Source organism: Pan paniscus, chromosome 2 (genome assembly GCF_029289425.2).
Source record: "Pan paniscus chromosome 2, NHGRI_mPanPan1-v2.0_pri, whole genome shotgun sequence".
Classification (NCBI taxonomy): Eukaryota; Metazoa; Chordata; class Mammalia; order Primates; family Hominidae; genus Pan; species Pan paniscus.
Genome location: NC_085926.1, coordinates 140,355,203 through 140,374,649, shown reverse-complemented (window position 1 = coordinate 140,374,649; position 19,447 = coordinate 140,355,203). Strand labels below are relative to the sequence as shown.

Below are 19,447 nucleotides of genomic sequence, written 5' to 3'. Positions count from 1 at the left end.
AGCAGTAGATGAGTTTGTTTTTTAAAAAAAGAAGTTATAGTCTGCTTGGTTTAACCAAAAGTAATTTAAAAATTAATACCACATTAAAAAGCTATTTCAAAAGCAATATGAAAAGGAGGATTATTTTTTATTTTAACATATTATTTGGGCTGGGTGTGGTGGCTCATGCCTGTAATCCCAGCTGAGGCGGGCAGATCACTTGAGGCCAGTAGTTCGAGACCAGCCTGGCCAACATGGCAAAAACCTTTCTCTACTAAAAATACAAAAATTAGCCAGGCATGGTGGTGTATGCCAGCATTCCCAGCTACTTGGGAGGCTGAGGCATGAGAATTGGTTGAGCCTGGGAGGCGGAGGTTGCAGTGAGTCCAGATCGTGCCACTGCACTCCAGCCTGGGTGACAGAGTGAGATTCTGTCTCAACAACAACAACAAAAAAGTATTGTTTGTTAAAATGGTACCTTAATTCACTAACTACTGAACCATTAGTATGTTCTCTCCAAAGCTCCCTGAGTGTTTTTCTGAGTATCAGATTTACTTGAGTATCAAGTGGCCTGGCTTTAGTTTATAAATTTACATTAATCAGCTTTGTTACTTTAATTAAAGTATTTTGTTACATTTTCCCTCATAAACATGGTAAAATAAAATAGCCTGACATACTAACTTAGTTAGTAACATATTTACTAACATAGTTTTGTAAAAAACTATGTTAGTTTTGGAGGCCACACACTGATCTTTATATGAGATTCTATGGCCATATTGTTTTCCTGGTAGTTATGGAACCTATTTCCTAAAGTAAAATGTATTTTTGATCAGTGATTGTGCTTTTGAATTGAGCAGGTTACAATTACAGATGTGTGCTTACTTCATACAGGTCTAGAATTAAACATAATACTGTTTATTTCCACCTGATATATCAGGATCAATCAGATGAAATATGTAAGGCTTTCTTCTGCTAAGGGATAGCTTTAGAAATAAGGTTGTGATAAACCGCAAGAGGAGCAATACATTTTGAGGATGTCATAGAACTCATGCTCTTTTGTTTATGTATTTTAGAAATAATTAAAATTGGCCGGGCACAGTGGCTCATGCCTGTAATCCCAGCACTTTGGGAGGCCGAGGCAGGCGGATCACAAGGCCAGTAGTTCGAGACCATCCTGGCTAACACGGTGAAACCCTGTCTCTACTAAAAATACAAAAAATTAGCTGGGCGTGGTGGCAGGCACCTATAGTCCCAGCTACTCGGGAGGCTGAGGCAGGAGAATGGCAAGAACCCGAGAGGCAGAGTTTGCAGTGAGCCGAGATTGAGCCACTGCACTCCAGCTTGGGCGACAGAGCAAGACTCCATCTCAAAAAAAAAAAAAGAAAAATTAAATAGCAGTCTCTGTGCCTAAAGACTTAATGTTTCAGTAATACCTATAAAGCAATAGAAAATAAAACAGCAGTATTTTGTCATTGTTAAATATACAACTTAAATATTTTAAATACAATATTCTTGTCACATTAATAGTGAATAATTAAAAAGAAGGACCTACCCAGGACATTTTTAATAATCTGTAAATAGATTAGAGATACTGTCCCAGTAGCTTCCTTCCTACCATTCAGAAGAATTATTCATGTATACCACATAGTAAGCCTTCAATGACATTCTTTTGTTATGAAATGAACAATCTTTAAATATATTTGATATAACATTTAGAAATTTTGAGTTCTATCTTGTTTTTAAATTTATGTGTATTTTTTAACAGTGCTTAAGAAAAGATGCAGAGTCTCGTAGAAGAGAACTTCATATTCGAACATATGCAGTTATTCCACTAAATGATGAATGTGGGATTATTGAATGGGTGAACAACACTGCTGGTTTGAGACCTATTCTGACCAAACTATATAAAGAAAAGGGTACTAAAATTAATTCTTATACATATACAGTGTGGGTACTAAGTTATATAATATGGGTATAATTGGTATTAATATATGCTAGCATATGTTTTTTGATATAAGCTATAGTGAAATTTCTAGATTTTATATACAGAAACACTTAAGTGTTTCCATCCCTTCCTTCCTTTCTTCCTTCCTTCCTTCCTTCCTTCCATTTTGATTCCTTCCCTGTCTTCATCCCAACAGGATTTGAGGTAGCTTACAAAACTATATATGAATATTTGTTTTTCACAGATATTGGTTAACAATTCTGAAACTATGTATATACAGTACTAGTCTTCAGCAAGTAAGTAAATATGTTGTATAACGAGAGCCAGTTTTCTCACTGTTGGAGAAAGGAAAGAGAGAAGGCTAGAATGAAGTCTGACGTTTTAGATTGGAATAAGAGGCTCCAACTGTCCAAACCTGGGATAATTTGAGTAGCAAAATAAATAATGATTGTAAACTATTATAACCCATGGAATAAACAAATAAACATGAGTCCATACTGATATAAACAGATATTTGAGTAAATAAATAAATAGGGAAGTGGGAATAGTTCTTCCTTATGTACTAATAGAATTTCAATGAATAAATGTAGAAAGGATGATGGAAATAGGAAATCACCAATTAGCAAACACTATAGTAATTATTATTGCAGGCAGTGATTATTAATGGATGCTAAAATTAATAGGCAAAAGATGAGAAACAGGTTATTTGAAGAATCTTGAAGTATCTCCCTATCAGATACTTAACAATTATAAAGGGAAAAGTATAGTAACTTTACAGTAGAGAAATATAAATATAACTGGTCCGAACTCCTTACAAATGTCAAAGTAATGAAAGACAAAGAAAGAGATTTCCCAGATTTGATGACATTAAGGAGTTGACATTTGATGACAACTAAATGTAATGTGTAATCCTGGATTGGATCCTGACCCCTAAACAAAGTGTGCTAGTGGGACAGCTGGTGAAATTTGAATAAGGTCAGAGGTTTGGTTAATAATACTGTAACAATAAGAATTTCCTGATTTGAATAATTGTACTATTGTTACGCAAGATATGAACATTAAGGAAAGCTGGGTGAAGAATATGTGGGAACTCCGTATCATTGATGCAACTTTTTGTAACATCTAAACTTATTTTAAAATAAGACGTTTTTACAGTTCATATGGTGTAATACATTAAAAATGAATAGATCAAGTTGTCAAAGTGAAGTAGAAAATAAGTATATGTTTTCATACATAATTTGTATGGTATTTGCCATAACAAATTACTGCAAACTAGGCGACTTTAAACAATAGAAATTTATCATCTCACGGTTCTGGAGGCTAAAGATACAATATCAAGTTGTCATTAGGACCATGATCTCTCTGAAGGCTAATGTTCCTTGCCTTTCTCTTAACCTTCTGGTGTTCTGTGGCTTCTGGATGTATTGTACCACATTGCCTTTATTGTTACATAGCATTCTCTCTATGTCTCTGTGTCTCTATTTTCTCACAAGAACACCAGTCACTGGATTATTGAATTAAGGGCCCACCTTAATGACTTTATCTTAACAACATTACATCTGCAAAGATCCTGTTACTGAATAAGCTCACATTCCCAGGTACCAAGAATTAGGATTTCAGCATATTTTTTTGAGAGATAAAGTTCAATTTATAACATTAAGTAATACTGACAGATTACTATATAATGGGTATTGTGCCAAGTATGTTATGTACATTATTTTATTTATTATTGTTAACACGCCTGATTATCCATCCCTATTTTATGGACAGTGCCAGAGAACTTACGTAACTTGTCTAAGTTCACAGTTGCAAAACTGAAACTCAGAGACACTTGAGTCAGAGTTCAAAGAACTTGCTGTTGACTATTTTATTTATGAGCATGACATATTGTATATGTCTGAGTTTGGATTTGAAAATATATTTTTTCTTGATAATTTGTGTCAGTGTAAAAAATATATGTATATATACATATATATTGATATGTACACATATATGCAAAATAAGTTCATTCATATGGGACTTAATTCTGAGTCTTGTATTCTGGAACTATTTGATTTCACAACACTGGTTTTAACTGACATTAATTTTCATCAATAAGAGGCTTCACTTGGGTAAGTACGGTGGTCCCTCCTTATCTGGAGGATTGCTTCCAGAATACCCTCACATACCAAAATCCACACATACTCAAGTCTCAGTCAGCCCTGCAGAACCTGCATGTATGAAAAGTCAGCCTTCAGTATATACTGATTTTGCATCCCATGTTTTTGATCCATGTTTGGTTGAAAACAATCACATGTAAGTGGACCCACACAGTTCAAACTCATGTTGTTCAAGGGTCATCTATATTAAGGGAAGATGATGTGGTTTATTATTTTATTATACAATCAGTAACTTTATGTATGCTTAATTGAAAAATGTTCCTTTATTCTTGTTTTTCAATAATAATTTGAATAAAAGTAGATGTTTCTTGTCCAATTTTAACAAAAAAAACTTTGCCCCTTTTTTCATTTGGCTGATGTGATTAATGGATATCACTCTTCCTTGCAGGAGTGTATATGACAGGAAAAGAACTTCGCCAGTGTATGCTACCAAAGTCAGCAGCTTTATCTGAAAAACTCAAAGTATTCCGAGAATTTCTCCTGCCCAGGCATCCTCCTATTTTTCATGAGTGGTTTCTGAGAACATTCCCTGATCCTACATCATGGTAAGTTACCAAGAATATAATACGTTGTTATGGTTGAATGTTTATTTTTAATATTTTAGATTTATATTTGCCTCATATGGTATATGGATATTTCATAGGCATTGTGTTTCTTTTAGGTACAGTAGTAGATCAGCTTACTGCCGTTCCACTGCAGTAATGTCAATGGTTGGTTATATTCTGGGGCTTGGAGACCGTCATGGTGAAAATATTCTCTTTGATTCTTTGACTGGTGAATGCGTACATGTAGATTTCAATTGTCTTTTCAATAAGGTATGTGATGTGAGTTACTCTTACTAATTGTGTTTTCTCTCAATTTCCTTTTCTCAACAACTGTATCTTCCTTGACATACCTGTTAGTAGCAGTTATACTCACAGTTGAGTTATATTGAGGATTTGTTGACTAGTTTTCATCAGTGGATCATGTAGTAATGCGTATTAGGATGGAGAGAACTTAGAAGAGTGATACTGTAAAGCTAGTACTGAATTTGAAGTCCAAGAGCATAGGTTTAGGTTCTGACTCAATTAGTTATTAGTTATGTGAATAAGGGCAGATCAGTTCATTTTACTGAGACTCAGTTTTAGAGAGACAGAGTAGTTTAATACGATAGTTTCCAATTCTAGCAACATATCAGAATTATCCAAGAATTAAAAAAAAATTTATAGATACCCAGGAGATTCAGATTCTGTAGGTCCAGAGTGGGGCCTGGGAATAAATTGAGGCAATTGGACCCATCTTTAAGGCCCCCTACAATTTTCCAATATTATAATCCTGTAGGGCAGACTGGTAGGTTAGCGCACTATTTTCTTCACCTCCATCATCTACAGGTTGCCTTGTGCTGTCACAAGAAACCAAGAAAGATCATAGATCCAACTGAGAACAAATCAGAGATAAAATACTGGCATGGGTTAAACCATACAAGAGAGGAATTTAGGGTAACTGATTGGACAAGGGATGAAAGGTCCCTAGAAAAGGCAGATTAGAGGACAGCAGAAAATGAACAACTGGACCTCATTATATGACATGTTTTATTTCCTTTATGAGGGGATGTGAGCATCTGACCCTTGGCTGCTTCTGTTGTTTTAAGATGAAAGTGTTAAAGAAAAGTAGAAATATATGAGAATATTTGTATTTCATATTATTCAAGAAAGACATTAAAGAAGTTAATATGAGACTAAATATTGAATGCATAAAGTTTCTCTGTAATACAGCTTATTCACTGTACTAAACTCAGTGAAAGGTAAGTCCACTTATCTCCTAGATCTTATCCAAGATCAAGTATGGTTTCAGTTCCGTAAAAGCAAAGGCAGAGCTACACGGCTCCTTCATGTTACAAACTTCTAATGTAATTACAACATAAATATTTTGAGGGTATTTTTGCTTTTTGCTAAAAGAATCTGGACATGAAGTTCTTTGAGTAAAGATTTTTAAATTCTAACATTGTTAGTTTGTAATAAAATGTATTGTTTCTAAGGGAGAAACCTTTGAAGTTCCAGAAATTGTACCATTTCGCCTGACTCATAATATGGTTAATGGAATGGGTCCTATGGGAACAGAGGGTCTTTTTCGAAGAGCATGTGAAGTTACAATGAGGCTGATGCGTGATCAGCGAGAGCCTTTAATGAGGTAATCACCTATACTTTGTAAATAATTTAACAGTAACCTCGAATATAATTATTGGCCCCTACATATGTTTGTTTTTATGTAGAAACCACTTTGTACTGACTGAAATAGTTTTTTTAAATAATAGCTTTATGCAGATATAATTTATATACCATAAATTCACCCCTTTAAAAGTACATAATTCGGTGGTTTTTAGTATATTCACAAGATTGTGCATCCATTACCACTATCTAATTTTAAAACATTTTCATCAGCCCAAAAAGAAATTCCGTAGGCATTAGCAGTCACTCCTGATCCCTTCCCCCTCCCACCCCTGCTATCTACTTGTAACCACTCATTTATAATATTTTCTGTCTCTATGGATTTACCTATTCAGGACATTTCATATAAATGGAATCATCTAATATGTGGCCTTTTGTGTTTGTCTTCTTTCACTTAATGTAATATTTTCAGTGTTCATCATGTATCAGTACTTCATTGTTTTTTATTGCCAAATGGTATCCTGTTATATGGATATACTACATTTTCTTTTTCTGTTCATCAGTTAAGAGACATTTGGATTGTTTCCACCTTTTGTGTATTATAAATAGTGTGGCTGTGAACATTGTGCACAAGTTTTATGTGGACATATGTTTTCAGTTCTCTTGTGTATACCTGGGAGTGGAATTGCTGGGTCATATGTTAAATGCTATACTTAACATTTTGAAGAACTCTCAAATCATTTTCCAAAGCAGTTGTAACACTTTATAATCCCACTAGTAATGTATGTGGGTTTCAACTTCTCTGCATCTTTTCTATCTTTAGATAACATCTTTATCTATCCTGGTTATTGTCTGCCTTTTTTATTTTAGCCATTCTAGGGATGTGAAGTTGTATCTCATTGTGGTTTTAATTTGCACTTCCCTAATGACCAGTGATGGTGAGCATCTTTTCATGTCTTTGTTGGCCATTTGTAGATCATCTTTGGACAAATGTCTATTGAAATCCTTTGCCCACTTTCAAATTGGGTTTTTTTATTCTTTTTTTTTTCCTTTGAGACAGGGTTTCGCTCTGTCACCCAGTCTGGAGTGCAGTGGCGTGATCTTGGCTCACTGCAACATCTGCCTCCTGGGTTCAAACGATTCTCGTGCCTCAGCTTCCTAAGTAGCTGGGACAGCATGTGTGCATGAGCCACTATGTCTGGCTGATTCTTGCATTTTTAGTAGAGATTGGGTTTTACCACGTTGGCCAGGCTGGTCTTGAACTCCTGACCTCAAGTGATCCTCCCGCCTTGGCCTCCCAAAGTGCTGGGATTATAGGCATGAGCCACCATGCCTGGCCTATTCTTGAGTTGCAAGAGTTTGTTTCTTTGTTTGAGACAGAGTCGCCCAGGCTGGAGTGCAGTAACGTGATCTCCACTCACTGCAACCTCCGCTTCCTGGGTTCAAGCGATTTCCCTGCCTCAGCCTCCCCAACAGAGAAGGGGTTTTGCCATGTTGCCCAGACTGGTCTTGAACTCGTAAGCTCAAGCCATCCACCTGCCTCAGCCTCCCAAAGTGCTGGGATTACAGGCATGAGCCACCCCGCCCAGCCAAGTTGCAAGAGTTCTTTACACATTTTGGATACAAGACCTTTTAAGATATGATTTTCAAATATTTTCTTCCATCTGTGGGTTGTCTCTTCACTTTCTTTGATGATGGCCTTTGAAACATAAAAGTTTTAAATTTTGATGCAGTCTAATTTGTTTTTTTCTTCTGGTTATTTTTGGTGTTTCTGTTGTCATATCTAAGAAACTATTCCCTAATCCAAAGTCATGAAGATTTACACCTATGTGTTCTTCTAAGCATTTTTGACTTTTAGCTCTGCTATTTAAATCTTTTATCTGTCTTCAGTTATTTTTTATATATGGTGTAAGGTAGGGGTCCATATTCATTTTTTTGCATGTGCATATCCATTAGTCACAGCACCATTTTTTGAAAAGAATATTTTGCCCCTTGTTTAATTATCTTGGCTTTTTTGTTGAAATGGTCAATTGATTTTCAGCAATATTCTGTTGATCTATATGCCTAACCTTATGCTAACAACACAGTGTTTTGATTATTGTACCTTTGTAGTAAATTTTGAAATCAGAAAGTGTGAGTGCTCCAACTTTGCTTTTTTTCCCCCAAGATTATTTAGCTATTATGGGTCCCTTGTATTTCCATATTAATTTTAAAATCAGCTTGGATTTTGATAGGAAGGACATTGAATTTGTAAATCAATTAGGGAGTATTGCTGTCTTAACAATTTGGGAGTACTGCTGTCTTAACCATATTAAGTCTTCTGATCAATGAACATAGAATGTTTTTCCATTTATTTGAATTTTATTTTTTTCATCAATGTTTTGTGGTTTTTAGGGTCAAGTTTTATATTTAACTTTTAAAAATTGTATTCCTAAGTATTTTATTCCTTTTGATTTTATTCTAAATGGAATTTTTCTTAATTTCATTTTTGGATTGTTCATTGCTAGTGCATAGATATATAATTGATATTTATATATTGATATTGTATCTTACAATCTGCTGAATTCATGTATTAGTTCTAATAATTATTTTTGTGGCTTCCTTAAGATTTTCTCTCCACAATAACATGTCACCTGCAGATATAGTTTTTCTTCTTCCTTTTTAATATCAATGCCTTTTATTTCTTTTTCTTGCCTACTTGCCCTAACTAAATCAGTGTCGAATAGACATGCTAAAAGTGGACATCCTTGTCTTGTTCCTGATCTTAGGGGTAGAGCAGTCAGTCTTTGACTTTTAAGTATGATGTTAGCTGTGGGAAACAGATTGTTTGAAAGGACTTTTAAAGCTTATTTATTCACCTTCATTATTTAAAAGCTGTCTATCAGACATTATGGTAGAATACTGGTTAGTTGGACATATACAAAAGCAAATTCTCTGAAATAGGAAGTATATCATCATGTGGAACAGTTACCAAGAGCCCTTGTGTTAGTCTGGGTCAGTCAAGAAATAATTTCTGGAGGAAGTAGTTGAGACTTTAAAAGTTAATAAAGTTGACCATGCAAGGGAGAAGAGAGTGTTCTGAGTGATAAAAATATCAAGGCAAGTGAAGTCATGGCCTGCCTGAGAAATACAGTATGTATTCCAGAGGGTATACTTCCAGGAGGTGGTGCTAAGAGATGACGCAGGACAGGTAAGCAGGGGCTAGATTATGAAGGTCTCACATGGGGCCTGTTATTACATTATAACTTTGCCTGCAGAGCAACCAGAAGTCATTGAGGATTTTAAGAAGGAATAAAAAGGGGGCAAGGGGTGGAAAGAGATAATCTGATTTGTACTGTAGAAAAAATAGGGTCCTAGTTTGGGCCAACAGCCAGAAAACTAGTTAGAGGTTTATTGCAGTAACCCAGGAAAGGATGATGGTGTACTGGATAGTGTCACGGCAGTAGAGACGGAGATAACTGAAGAGATTCCAAAGAGATTTAGGAGTTGTAATTGCATGTTAGAGGAAGACAGGGCAAGGATGATTCCTAGATTTTTGTCTAGGGCAAATGGGTGGATGATGATTTGGGGAATACAGGAGAAATAGTTGGGAAAAGGTAATTAATTTTATTTTGGAGATACTGAGTTTGAGGTGTTTGAAACATATCCAACTGGGTATTTCCCATAGGTAATTGGATTTGATGTTTAGGGTGCAGAAAAAAGGTCTGGGCTAGGTCTATATGGTAGCTATAGATGTTATATCGTTATTGAAGACATGGTAAGGGATAAAATTCCTTCATTCAACATATAGTCATTTACCAGTTCACAGTATACACTTAGAGATGGCACATAGAACCCATCTTACTCTATTCTCCAAAACACCTCTGACTCCCCTCTATCTTGCCTTTTTTCCTGCCTTCCCTTCTCTTACCCTCCCCTCACACCAAAACAGAAATTTCACATAACTTAATGAAGACGTAGTAATGTGTATTATAAGAGTATTACCATTAGCTTCTCATCCTTCACTTAAATATTGATGTCAGCAAGATTTCTTCTTGCAAAGATAACATCGTACCATAATATTTGTTTCAATTTTAGTGTCTTAAAGACTTTTCTACATGATCCTCTTGTGGAATGGAGTAAACCAGTGAAAGGGCATTCCAAAGCGCCACTGAATGAAACTGGAGAAGTTGTCAATGAAAAGGTTAGTAGAAGGTATAGCTTGATATGGGCTGCAGTCCTTATCTCTACAAATGAACTTGATATGCAGCTATAGTTCTCATCTCTATGCATGAGAACTGCTTGGAAAAACTGTTAGTGACTATTGATTACTCTGAAATCTAGTTCTCTAGTATCACAATGCCATAAGTTTTCTTTATTGTCAGTAATGTTAACAGTATTCGCATTTGTATAATAAAAGTTCATGGCACACTTGTTTAACCATAGACAATTCACAGTTATGAGATACAGTAGGAAAAACTAAAGTACAAATTGCCTGAACTTACAGAACAACAGGTCTGAGCCTTAATATCATGATACCAGTATGTCACAAGCTATGTTAACAAATGCAGCAATTCACTTCTTACTTAGTTGAAGCTGCAAAGTTTGCAGATAGTTTTTTTGTTGTGGTGGTGGTGGTGGTGGTTGTTTTTGAGACAGAGTCTCGCTCTGTCATCCAGGCTGGAGTACAGTGGCACGATCTTGGCTCACTGCAACCTCTGCCTCCTGGGTTCAAGCAGTTCTCCTGCCTTAGCCTCCCAAGTAGCTGGGATTATAAGCGTGCACCACCACAGCTGGCTAATTATTATATTTTTAGTAGAGATGGGTTTCACCATGTTGGCCAGGCTGGTCTTGAACCCCTGGCCTCAAGTGATCCACCCACCTCAGCATCCCAAAATGCAGGGATTATAGGCATAAGCCACTGTGCCTAGCTCAGATAGTTGTTTTTAATAAGTTAGAATAGATTGAGGATTCGTTTTTTTTGGGGGGGGCACTCTTACATCTTTAATAAGTCTTGTACAGGCTTACTAAATACAATGAATTATACCAACTATACACTAATAAAGATTAAAAATTTACATTCCAGTTAACTACCTTAAGAGTTTAAGTCCACTTTCATCCTACTGATATAGCTCGAGGAAGGCTAGACCTGTACGCCCCCATCCTTCATGTCATCCTTAACCCTCTGTCTTGAGAAAGAAGGTTTAGCTGCTTCTTTAGTTCTTCTAAGAGAACTAAAAAGAAAAATTTCTTTTTCTTGCTCTATTATCTTCATCTGTAGGGTGAGATTAATATTTCCAGAATTTTGGCAAAATTCACTCTGTAGCAGTTGAAGAGCAGATGGTCTCTGGGACATGTTCCTTTTCGTTAAGTGATAGATATACTTGGCTTGTACTGGATACCTTTTACTGAGGGATTCCAATATCTGACCAGTTCTTGAACCTGTTAAAACTTCTGCTCGCTCCATTTCTGTTCTAAACAGCTGAAAGAGCTCTAGCAGGATCACACTCAAGCTATATACATATCTAACTGGACAAAGCCAGCCCTGGTCTCTACAAATAGTTTTTGTTTTTTTTTAATTAGCCGGGCTCAGTGGCACACTCCTGTAGTCCCAGCTACTTGGGAGGCTGAGGTGGGAGGATCACTTGACCCCAGGAGTTGGAGGCTGCTGTGAGCTATGATGACACCACTGCACTCCAGCCTGGGCAACAGAGTGAGACCCTTGGCATCATACTCAGATCCTTCCAACTGCTGGGATGAAGCATACAGACAAGTGCCCACTCTGGATATAGGTGTTGGTGTTCTCTTTCTGTTTCTATGGGTCCAGTCTGTGTTCTTTTGTAAGATGTCTGGGCAAGCCAGACCAAAGTCTCCTATTTTTACTTGCTGATCAGGGCCATGAAGAAAAATATTTCTAGGCTTCAGATCTCTGTTTACAATACCCATGTTATGTATGTAAAACACACCTTCCACTAAATCTTGAAAATTTTTTGTTGCAACACTGGCCATAAGGACAGGCAAACTTGCCCACACACTCTTGGCCCTGTTTGTTTCTCTCAGCTAGCCAGTCCCACAGCTGGAGCTTGCACACCTGCATCTGGATGTGCAGCATCAGGTGGTACTGCACCTCGATCACCAACAAGTTGAAGTTTTCTTCGGAAGATTCCTCAGTGGATGTGAAATTCTCCTCTAGGAGGGAATTAACACCTGAGCAGCAGGGGCTGTTTCACAATTGACCAGGTGGACAAACCAGCCAGGCCATTTTCCTGGAGCTCCAGGGATGATTCAAATTCACTGGTGTCTCTTAAGACGGAATTGATGGTGTAGTTCACAGCTTGTTATTCTGATTTTGAGTGTCAGATTCTGCAAAGGGTTTTTCTTTTCTGAGGTGAGCTCAGCGAAGATAATGGGTGAGCTGCTATTTTCACCATTTTTAACACCGTATTGGTATCTGTCTGCTTGGTCGGAGAACACTTCCAGAAATGGCAACTGAATGGAAGCTCTGTCTGCTTGTGGTTGGACCACTTGAACATGTTCTGTCCACGCAGTGTGATAACGAATGATATTAGGGTGCTGAAGACCTGCCAGCACCTTCATTCCCCGTAGTTCCTTCATGTAATGTGTTTTTGTTGCACCCTTAATCAGGATTTTTTAAATTGCATAATACTGACCATCTAATTTATTCCTGACCTTGTATACTCTTCCATATCCACCTTTTCCTAAGATGGCAAGTTCTTCAAATTCATTTAAGTAACGTGAAGTTTGTGCTTCAAAGGGTACTTCCCTTGATCTGATTTTCTGGATATGAGAAATAGCCTCACAAGGATCCTGATGAACTCTCTCTTTAGTGGACCTCATTAAGTGAGTAATAGCTCTGTGGTGATGTAGTCTCAATGAGCTAAACTTGTCACAAGTGAAAGAAGACAGCAGCCCCATTTTGTAAAGGTCTGGCAAAGTAACTTAAACACCTGTCTTGAATGAACTGGGTTTGGTTCACGCACATGGCTCAAGTGCTTCACCAAAGAAATAAGCGGCAGCTGGTTTGCAACTGCAAAAGGGAAAGTTGGCTGTTGTAGGGGTTATTTTAATACCTGGAGTTCTGCTGGAACATAAGTCATATTTGGAGTCCAGGCTCTTGGTGGAAAAGTCGATGGCAGATGGCACAGCAACAGTCTCCACCCCGTGGCCCTCCTCTTTGTGCTCGCGGGCTGCAGCGCAGCCCACCAGCCCACCCAGCACCACCTCTGAGAATTATTCTTCTAATAACGTTATTCTTCCTTTTGCATTCAGATATGCTTAAGAAATTGTACAGTTCCAAGTAGCTCACTTAGAACACCCATTTGCATGTACTAACATAATGTAAATATTAGGCAGTACAGCATTGTTATTTGAATATTCATTGAAATGTTTAAGTCCTAAACACTTCCAAAGCAGATTTAAAAAATTATTTTTCTAGAATTGTAATGTGTAAATAATTCCCTGGTATTTCACGTAGTCCAGAAACATGTCCAAGCAGTTGATGTTGAATCAATCTTGCGAGCCTCAAAATCAGTATCACAAGCTAACTGTATTTGTTTAATTTCTTCTTTTCCTGTATTTGCTCTTACAAAAGGGGTATTGGTCAGTAAAATGGTATTAACATTTATTAAATGTCAAAATATAAAGAAAGGTAGTAATTCCAAATTATTAACATCTGTTTTTGGTTTTATGTTTCTTCTTTTTAGGCCAAGACCCATGTTCTTGACATTGAGCAGCGACTACAAGGTGTAATCAAGACTCGAAATAGAGTGACAGGACTGCCGTTATCTATTGAAGGACATGTGCATTACCTTATACAAGAAGCTACTGATGAAAACTTACTATGCCAGATGTATCTTGGTTGGACTCCATATATGTGAAATGAAATTATATAAAAGAATATGTTAATAATCTAAAAGTAATGCATTTGGTATGAGTCTGTGGTTGTATCTGTTCAATTCTAAAGTACAACATAAATTTACGTTCTCAGCAACTGTTATTTCTCTCTGATCATTAATTATATGTAAAATAATATACATTCAGTTATTAAGAAATAAACTGCTTTCTTAATACATACTGTGCATTATAATTGGAGAAATAGAATATCATGTGTTCTTATGGTCAAAAACTATATTTGCAAGAAACAAGCAAGTCTAATTTCATTTTACAACTTCTATTGATTTCCTTTTAAAAGTCCTAGCTATTGTAAGGATTCACTTGAAGAACAAAATTATATGAAATAAATACTGTGGGCAAGGCGTTGTGCCAGACTTGTGCATAGAGCTACCCTCTCCTGCCCTCCAGGAAGTGACAGTCTAGTAAGAGAGAAATATAAATAGCATATCATTAAGTTCACTTAATAAAACTTTGTTTTAAAGTGTGATAGGGAAAAAATATAAGCCAAGAAGCGTGAATGTGAAAACGAAATAAACATTCTGTAATTTGTGTGATGCTGCCATACTGCAGTCCCAGAATGCAGAATCCAGTGGTCATGAAAGACAGCGATACTTAACATTTCCTGAGATCTTAAAATCCAAAAAGTATTAAATGTTTAAGGTTTTTCTGTAAGTTTTCATCCAGAAGACTTAAATACAAAGTAACGGGTTAATACATTCAAATAAGTGGAAAACTCTTACATTTAAAACTGATAATTTCACTTAAGTTGATAGAACTCTCCTTTGCTGTCCGGTTGAAAGTGTGATGGGGAAAAATATGATAAACCCGGATGCAAGAATGTCAAAACTAAACATTAAATGATTTCGTATCCGGTCTTATGTTAACAGTTGCGGGGGGCGGGTACATGGGACATTTTTTTGAACAATTTGGAAAAGAACGTTTTTAAACGTATGTATTAAGAACCGTAAGTTTAAATTCCTCAGAGAAAAAAATTATTGACAAAACAACAAACTAAGCCAAGTAAATCACCAGATCTTTCGAAATCTGAATGAAAAATACTGAGATTAGCAACCCTAGGAGACAAGCGGAACAAAAATCAGTGTTCGATACCCTTCCCACACCTTCGTGCGGTTTTCATGCCACTTCCAAATCCACTTAGAAAGCACAACTCTATCATGGGGCATTTTCGCCCCTAAGTTGCAACACACCAGCAAACCTCCGCAGATCCCCTGACCTACACTGGACAGTACCGCGGCCCCTGCCGCGCGAGGCCCGGAGGCCTAAGCCCCGCCCCTCGGACGGCCTCGGATCCTGCCGCTCTAGGCCCGGCGGGCGCTCTCTATGGTCGGCCGGGCGGTGTGTTGTCATCCGCGGAGCGACGACCGGAGGCTGCGGCGGAGCCCCGGCGGGGCGTTTGGTTTCGGTTTGGCCCTGACTGGGATTAGTGTTGACGATCGAAATGGGAGTCCCCAAGTTTTACCGATGGATCTCAGAGCGGTATCCCTGTCTCAGCGAAGTGGTGAAAGAGCATCAGGTGGGTGAGCGAGGGGCAATGGCTCAGAAAGCCGAGGACCCGGGGCTCCGCGGCCCTCTCCACCTTAGAGCTGGGGCTTTCGAGCCACCTCTTTCCCCTCGTCGTCTGGACGATTAGTGGCATTAGGGAGGGGGACGGAAGGTTTGAGGACGCCCGGATGAGCCGAAAGGGGCTAAGGACGCAGGTTGCCTGTGTGTGGACAGAGCCGCTGGGTTCACGGCTGCTCTGACAGCTCCTGCTTCTGCTGGTCCTTCCGCGACTCCGAAATGAAGTCCTGGGAAAGAACGCTTTTACTGTTCTCCGGTTTCCTCCCGGGGAGCTGCAAGTTGCCTTTTTCCTTACAGAGGCTGCGAAGCTGGAGTGGGTGTCGTCGTAGGTTCCCCCATCCCACCCAGAGCGGCAGACCCACTTACAAACGATAACAGCCGCTTCCGCACGCAGTCACCTTGTTTACTTTCCCTGATCTAGAGCGCGGCCCACCCGGCCCCCGGAGCCTAGACTTTCCGACGTGGCTGATGGTCATATTGGTGATGCCTTTTGTTACTTTCTGTTATTTCAAAAGCAGCACCAATCCCCTGTTGCCAAAACAAAAAACTCTTGGGCCAGCTGGGGAGTGGGACGTAGGACCTTTTATTTGGAGGCCTCACTGTGTGACAGAGGGGGTTGGGAAACGAATTGATAGAACATTAATACTACTAATAATATTTGGCATGTACTGACCCCAGGACAACGTTAATGTGTAGATTCCGAAAACGTAGTTTATATATTGGAACTGTGGAAAGAGAGGAGAAAGCAGTCGTCTATTAGGTAAACTAGACTTTGGGTGATACTTTGGTGTTTGTCACATTTAATGAATTTGATCTCTTTTCCGATGTTTTACAGAAAAACAAAAAGTTTGAAATTTGTGTAGCTGATTGAATCAGTTGTGATGGGTAGTATTGTAAATAGCCTATTAAATTATGGTTTAATCGGCATTTACGAACATGAAGGTAGTTTACTTCTGGAAAGGAGTTTTTGTTGCTGGATTCCAGTCAGATTTGGTAGATGAGAAATAGACTACAAAAAGTTTCCAAGGTTAGCTTAGCTTGAATTTATTTGAAACATAGATTGAGTTAGGTTTAGAGAGGTATTTTTTTTCCCCCGGGGAGGGCTAAAAAGGAAACCAGTACATTGCAGAAATGGAGACAACCAACTTTGGCTTTTCTTGCATCCTTCAGTCAGTACCTGCTATACATCAGTCACTTTATCTCTAAAGTGCAAAAATAATGCGATTGTTATTCGTGATGATTTAATACATAATTTGTTCAGTAATATTTTTATTCTGTAGTCTGTGGCACAGAATTTGGTTTGGTGAAAATATCTTAGATTCTCTCCATCCTGAGGAATTTTGTTACTGAAGAATGAAAATCTCTTTAATGCAGTTTTATGACATGGACACTAAGGATAGGTTTTATGAAAGCTTTATATAGAAACTGGGAGGAGAATTATTTTTAAATTTCACTGTAAATAAATTTTAAAATTTGGTTCATCGTTGTGATACCTTTCAAAAATGTTTGATTAAAAAGAGACCAAAGGTTATCAGCTTCTCTGTTAAGTAGAACTTAAAGATGGTAATGCCTAAATAAGTCACAGGCATTCAAAAGCTAGTCCTGGGCGGGAAGGATAGGGAGAAGAAGTGAGTTACGGGAAGTCAGTGGTGTGGCCTCAGTAGCATAGGTTTTCAGTTTCTCTGAATCATCTTGTAAAAACAGAAAGAGAAACTAGAAACCAAAGTTTAAAATCCATAAAACAATTACAACAAACCATGTGACATGCTATCCCCATGAAACTCAAAACATAACTAGGTGAGGCAAACTATCAATAGTCTCTAGACACCGTTGATATTGCCATCTGTGCAAAAGCGAGAAGGAAGCAATGGGGCAACATCTGATGAACCTTAGAACAGGAGAATTCCAGAATAGCCAACGGTATCCACTAAAAGACTATGCTGGCCAATTAGATAACGGTAGCTGAAACAGAGGAGTTTTATTCACTCCATTATTGACTGGGTGAAGGTCTACCATAAGAAAGACCAAACAGGCAGGAGTAGTCTACCTCCTGTGAACACTCAAAACTGACTTGCCAAGGTGCCATTCTAGACCAGAGCCCTAAGGAAAAGGGAGTGGAATAAAGTCTTACGGAAATGTTATGCTGGAAGTGGAATAAAATTTTATGAAAGGGACAATAGAGACAAGAAGAGAAGGAGATAGACCATATAAAAGTGAGGCAAAGTCATAGAATCAAGAAATCTTAGAAAACAAACCACAAAGCAAACCACTGTATTTTTTAACACTACCCAGAAACAGCTTTGTGAACTTATATTCCGTGAACCTCTACTCATTCTAAAAGTTCAAGAAAATTAAATTCACATAAAAATGAGCTACAGAAAGGTATTGAGATCAAATTACATACAAAGTTATTATACGAGAAAAAGGGACAGAGTATCTCTTCAGACATAAAAACTTGCAATGAAAAAAATGCACACAAAATAGACCAAAATTATAACCAAAACTATTATCTATTTCACAACGAGTTAAAAGGCATTAAGAAAATGAGGTAAGACATGAAAGAACAACGTGTATCAATTATGAAAATTTGAGAATGAGATGACAGAGAAAGTTAGAAGTAAATGAAAAAAAAATGCAGAGCTGAAGGCTCAAATAGAAGCAAGACGAGCAAATGATACCATTTAAGAAGACAATCGGCAGTGGAAAGATGAAATTTTAAAAAATAAAGTAGATTTAAAAGATTCAAGAAAAAGTAACGATAAGAAAGATAGGCAAAGAAGACAAATAGTAGAGGTGCCTGAAAAAGAAAAACCAAAGCAGCATAACAGAATGGGTACTCAGTAAATATTTTTTGAGTGAATTAATTTATTAGCTATAGCATATAGCATATAAAATATAGTATATAGAAATGCATATTAAAATAGACATGGTATATTAGTATGTTGTAAAACAGTATTTTTTTAAAAAGTGAAATGAAGCCTGGGATTATTATTTTTTTATTTTTTATTTTTATGAAACATAGTGTATATATTTATGGGGTTCATGAGATGTTTTCGTACAGGCATGCAGTGTGTAATAATCACATCATGTAGAATGGAGTATCCATCCCCTCAGGTATTTATCCTTTGTGTTACAATCTAATTACACTCTTTTAGTTGTTTTTAAATTGTTGCCTATCGTCACCCTGTTGTGCTATCACATAGTAGGTCTTATTCATTCTTTTTTTTTATTTTTTATTTTGGATACAAGGTCGCGCTCTGTCACCCCGGCTGGAGTACAGTGACGCAATCTCGGCTCACTGCAACCCCTGCCTCCCCGGTTCAAGCAAGTCTTGTGCCTTAGCCACCCAAGTAGCTGGGATTAGGCATGTGCCACTACGCCTAGCTAATTTTTGTGTTTTTAGTAGACATGGAGTTTTGCCGTGTTGGCCAGGCTCTTCTCCAACTCCTGGTGGCCTCAAGTGATCCGCCCACCTCAGCCTCCCAAAGTCCTTGGATTACAGGCATGAGCCACCGTGCCTGGCCTGTGTTTTTTTGTTCTGTTTGTTTTAATTTAAATCTTTTTAAAAATAGAGATGGGTTTTTGCCATGTCGCCCACTCTGGTCTTGAACTACTGGGCTCAAGTGATCCGCCCGCCTCGGCCTCCCAAAGTGCTGGGATTACAGGCATGAGCCCCCGTGCCCAGACTAGGTCTTATTCGTTCTTTCAGTTTTTCTTTTATACCCATTAACCTTTCCCACCTC

The 19,447-nt window shown here is 37.8% G+C and overlaps 2 protein-coding genes and 1 pseudogene across 7 annotated transcripts in view; 2 read left to right on the top strand and 1 right to left on the bottom strand.

Annotated features, from left to right (window-relative positions):
* The window catches only part of ATR (ATR serine/threonine kinase), a 129,784-nt gene extending 115,485 nt beyond the window's left edge, over positions 1-14,299 (top strand). For all 3 annotated transcript variants that reach the window (XM_063602589.1, XM_003826518.4, XM_055110577.2), the window contains 6 exons: positions 1,745-1,895; positions 4,472-4,628; positions 4,745-4,898; positions 6,101-6,252; positions 10,308-10,413; positions 13,934-14,299. In XM_063602589.1, the coding sequence (XP_063458659.1) occupies positions 1,745-1,895; positions 4,472-4,628; positions 4,745-4,898; positions 6,101-6,252; positions 10,308-10,413; positions 13,934-14,107 (894 nt within the window). In that variant the 3' untranslated portion in view covers positions 14,108-14,299. The remainder of the gene's footprint in view (positions 1-1,744; positions 1,896-4,471; positions 4,629-4,744; positions 4,899-6,100; positions 6,253-10,307; positions 10,414-13,933) is intronic.
* Positions 11,353-13,460, bottom strand: LOC129397543 (eukaryotic translation initiation factor 2-alpha kinase 1-like; annotated as a pseudogene).
* A 736-nt stretch (positions 14,300-15,035) lies between the features above and the next one.
* Positions 15,036-19,447, top strand: part of XRN1 (5'-3' exoribonuclease 1) — a 144,553-nt gene continuing 140,141 nt past the window's right edge. Inside the window, exon 1 of one of the 4 annotated variants that reach the window (XM_024928323.4) lies at positions 15,036-15,657. In XM_024928323.4, coding sequence (XP_024784091.3) covers positions 15,583-15,657 — 75 coding nt within the window. In that variant the 5' untranslated portion in view covers positions 15,036-15,582. The remainder of the gene's footprint in view (positions 15,658-19,447) is intronic. The other 3 variants (XM_008951916.4, XM_055110578.2, XM_003826520.5) reach the window with 3 other exon arrangements.